At 38.4% G+C, this 4,067-nt stretch overlaps 1 protein-coding gene across 1 annotated transcript; it reads left to right on the forward strand.

Moving 5' to 3' along the window:
• The first annotated feature begins 1,599 nt into the window (after positions 1 to 1,599).
• LOC307047554 (uncharacterized protein) lies at positions 1,600 to 3,807 on the forward strand. The gene is made up of 5 exons (XM_079694554.1): positions 1,600 to 1,712; positions 1,843 to 2,103; positions 2,251 to 2,422; positions 2,548 to 2,696; positions 2,793 to 3,807. The coding sequence occupies exons 1-5, from the start codon at positions 1,601 to 1,603 to the stop codon at positions 2,969 to 2,971; spliced, it is 873 nt and encodes a 290-aa protein (XP_079550680.1). The 5' UTR covers position 1,600; the 3' UTR covers positions 2,972 to 3,807.
• Positions 3,808 to 4,067: the final 260 nt, after the last annotated feature.

Genomic DNA, 4,067 nt, shown 5'->3' on the forward strand with positions numbered 1-4,067 from the left:
GTTAAGATGTGTGCCTAAGTAAAATAGAATTAGCTTGTGTGCATATGTCTGTCTCATTAAAAGCTAAACGTTTTGAGACCAACATGATTGCTGCAGGATCCATCCCTGAAATTGTTAGGTGTTTTTAACTGTTTGTTTTTGGTTCCAGTTGCTGACAGAACAGGATCATGTCTCAGATGTTTATATGGAATCTAATTTGCCGGAAGATCCTGCTGCAGCTTCGGTGACTGAAAGCACATTGCCACATAGATCTGAGGCAAGCACACAGTGCTCAACTCGAACAAGACCTTACTATAGAAGCAAAGGTACAGAAGAAAACAGTTACAAAATATAGATTGGTGAATTGTTGTTATCATGTGTCTCAGTATCACTTTTGACATTCCATGTGTTGGACAATGTTATGGTTACTGTCATTTCCAATTTACAGGGACCTCAACAGATCCAGTTATCATGGTTGATGCATGTTCACAGTATGAAGAGCAAGAAAGTGCATCTACACCAACAGTGTCAACACCAAAGAAAGGTTGTGCTACACTTGTATTCGACGCTGATCAGACACCCATCAAAGATGACTCTGACTCTGACTACAAGCCTTCGGAGCTGTCGATTGATGAGGCATTACAGGAAAAAGAGGAGGAGATATGTGAAGAAGATAGGTTAGTTGTGTGTGAACATACCATAGTTTAGTTAGAAGGTAATGAAAATTAATATAACCAGATTTACATTAATGTACTTGTAACAAAATACATAATTGATAAAGTTGTTTGCTTCCAGACAAAGGCAAGAAGAACTTTTGCACAAATGCCGCAGGAAATATGCACAAGACAAGAAGTATTTCGTCTTTGAGGCCAATTTGTTGGAGCTGTTCCAGTATTGCCCAATTTGTGCTGGATCAAGTTCTAGCGAGGTTGTTAACAACATTGGCAGTTTAGTGCAGATCAGGCAGAAATGTGGAAACTGTAAATACACAAGAGTATGGAACAGCCAGCCATTTCTCAATCAACTTCCTGTTGGAAATCTAATCATGTCGGCATCAATTTTGTTGTCAGGAAGTCTACACTCCCAGACTCTAAGGGTGTTTGACATCATGAAAATGTTTGCAGGATTAGCCGCAATACCTACCATCGTCATCAATCATCCTACATCATCCCATCCATAGTCAACGCCTGGCAAACAGAACAGACGAGTCTTGTGGAGAGACTCAAAGGCATGGAAGGTGGCATACATCTGACAGGGGATGGTCGTTGTGACAGCCCTGGCCACTCGGCCAAATATGGAGGCTACACGGTGATCGAACAAAGGATCAACAAAGTGCTGGATACCCAACTAGTCCAGGTAAATAGTTAGTGAATTAAGTACATGTAGTAATATTCTTGTACATGGTACAGTACAATTTACCACACTTCTAACTTAATAATAATGAATACAAGGTATGAAACCACCATACAAATACAGTATAGGACAATGATGACATATCACCAATGTTGTTTATGTCGTTATTCAGAGCAATGAGGTAACAAGGAGCAATGCTTGTGAGCTCGAGGGCTTGAAGAGGTGTCTGACACTCCTGACCGAGAAGCATGAGCTGGATGTCGAATCTATGGTAACTGACAGGCACAAATCTATTGCAAAGTACCTGAGAGAAGAAACTCCACACAACCCCCGCACAGCAGAGCTGAAACATCACTTCGATGCATGGCATATAGCGAAAGGTGTGAATTTGTGTGCTCATTATGTAAGTAGAACTGAATTTATAAGATTATTGTACATTTGTGTTTTGTTGTATATATATGCTTCTTTGCTACATGTATGTTGGTAATTCATTTAATCTTTTAATTACAGGACTTGGTAAAAAGATCGATGCCCTCGCCAAAAAGAAGGGTTGTGAAGATGTTGGTTTGTGGAAGAAATCGATCATTCACCATATGTACTATGTCGCAGGGACAGTTCCAGAAGGGCAGGCTGACTTGTTAGGGGAAAAGTGGAAGTCTGTTGCTAACCATGTGCAAGACATACATGAGCATGATACCGAGATATACCCCATGTGTGACCATGCCCATTTACTAGGTGACAACAACAGAAATAAACAATGGCTTAAACCAGGTACATGGAAAATGTTTTTGCACATACTGGAATAATTTAAAGGCAAAATTAAGAGTCAAATTTAGTTGCCAAATCAGAAAGCCACCTACCCAGGCAGCAGTCCTGGTGTTAATCTCTTTCCCTAAAAATGTAAACTATTTATTGCAGGATCTAAGCCAGCTGAGCTGCTGAATGACATCTTAACCAATCCCCATGTACTTAAGGACATCAAGAAGATCTCGAGTACATACCAAACATCATCTCTGGAAGCATTCCATAGTTTAATCATTCGCTTTGCACCGAAGCATACAGGATTCATGTGGCTCTGTCAGCTTGCTAGGTAACTAATGATAGCCTTGTACTAAATGGATTTATTTTAATTGTGTTTTAGGGATACTTTGATTCTATATTTTCTGTAATTGTTCAGTCTACATAAGACATAATCGTTTTAAATATTTATTTCAGGTACTACTTGGCAGCACTACACTACAACAAAAACAGTGCAAGACTACAGGGTGTGACTCGAGAGGGCCAAGAGCGTTTCACAATCCGTTTCCCAAAGTTCAAAAAGGGTCAACATTCAGTACGCAAGGAAAAGACACCAGCAACATATAGTAAGTTTAGATAGGGGACAGATTTTAATATACCAAATTACCAATACAGTAACACATGAGCATTCCGACCCTGCTCAACTATTCTATTATTTTTAGAGTACACAACAAACATTCTTGAAGATCTTCTGCAAGCCTATTCTGACTCGCCACAGGACTTGAGAGAGTCCATCCAAGAAGTCCGTGACCAAGAACCACAACCTTTGGCCTCAGAGATGGACCACCCCGATAAAGATGAGGCAGTGCGTCAGCACAGGTGTCGGTTCATTAACCAGTAACAGTGTTTACTAGACTATCTTTAATCTTTGCTTTGAAATAAGATTCCTGCTTTCTTTTGTGGTGTGGTTCTTATCTTGTGTAAACAGTTCCTTTTAATTTTGTACACAAACTTTTCTTGTATCTATGGGTGATACTTCATAATAGTGTACTTCAAATAAAATTGACAATATCTCTATGCTTATATACTGTATTAACATAATACCTGGCAGACTGTCAAACTGGTTATTGAATCCTCTGGTGATAAGCCATCAATATTATACATTTTTCTTTTGTTGTGATTGTTTCTACTCACTCATATCACTGATATTATTGCCTAATACATTACATTCTGCTGTTTATGTCTGTGCTTGTTGGTGGGGTGTCGGGACCTACATTTCGTGCAATGCACTTCTACTGAACCAGTAGGCACAGTGTTCCAACATCCAGGTTCTACTTTCTTCTGGTTGATCAGATTAGCATTAAAGATATTACTATCATTAGTAGAGAAGCTGAATTAAAGCCCTAAGAATTTAAAAATACTTTTGAGCTGTGAATGTTTCCTGATTGCTATACACATTGATCATGGGTGCTGGAAGATTGTGCACAAAACTCGGGTCAGAATTAAGTTACTACAGGTGTTATGCCAGCTTGAGCTAAATGTCACCAGAGTACAGTGAACTTAGTGACTGAAATATATACAAGTTGAAGTGAAATAAGTAAGGCCAAAAATGAATTATGTCTGAATATCTTTATTATTTTTACCACTTTTAATTGTTTGTGGACTCGCACATATACCAAAATAGACTAATGTACACTGCAATAAAGATCAAATGTTACAAGTGAAAAATTAACAAAAGAACCCTTTTTTATTTCTCAAACAGTAAATTAATACAATCTTACAAACTTTTGATTTGGAAAATGTTGTTATATTTACATGTTTCTTTGGAAAAGTAATATTGTAAATGACGTACTTTGTAAATTATTTACATCATGTGAAACCATTTTAACCAGTTCAGCTGCATGACTTATGTCAAATTACAGATTTGGCCATTGAAATCCCTGATAGCGGCCTCCCGGTTCAGGGTAAGTCTTCCGTATCTCGGTTACTGCACATGC

Source organism: Notothenia rossii (genome assembly GCF_949606895.1).
Source record: "Notothenia rossii genome assembly, chromosome: 7".
Taxonomy (NCBI): domain Eukaryota; kingdom Metazoa; phylum Chordata; class Actinopteri; order Perciformes; family Nototheniidae; genus Notothenia; species Notothenia rossii.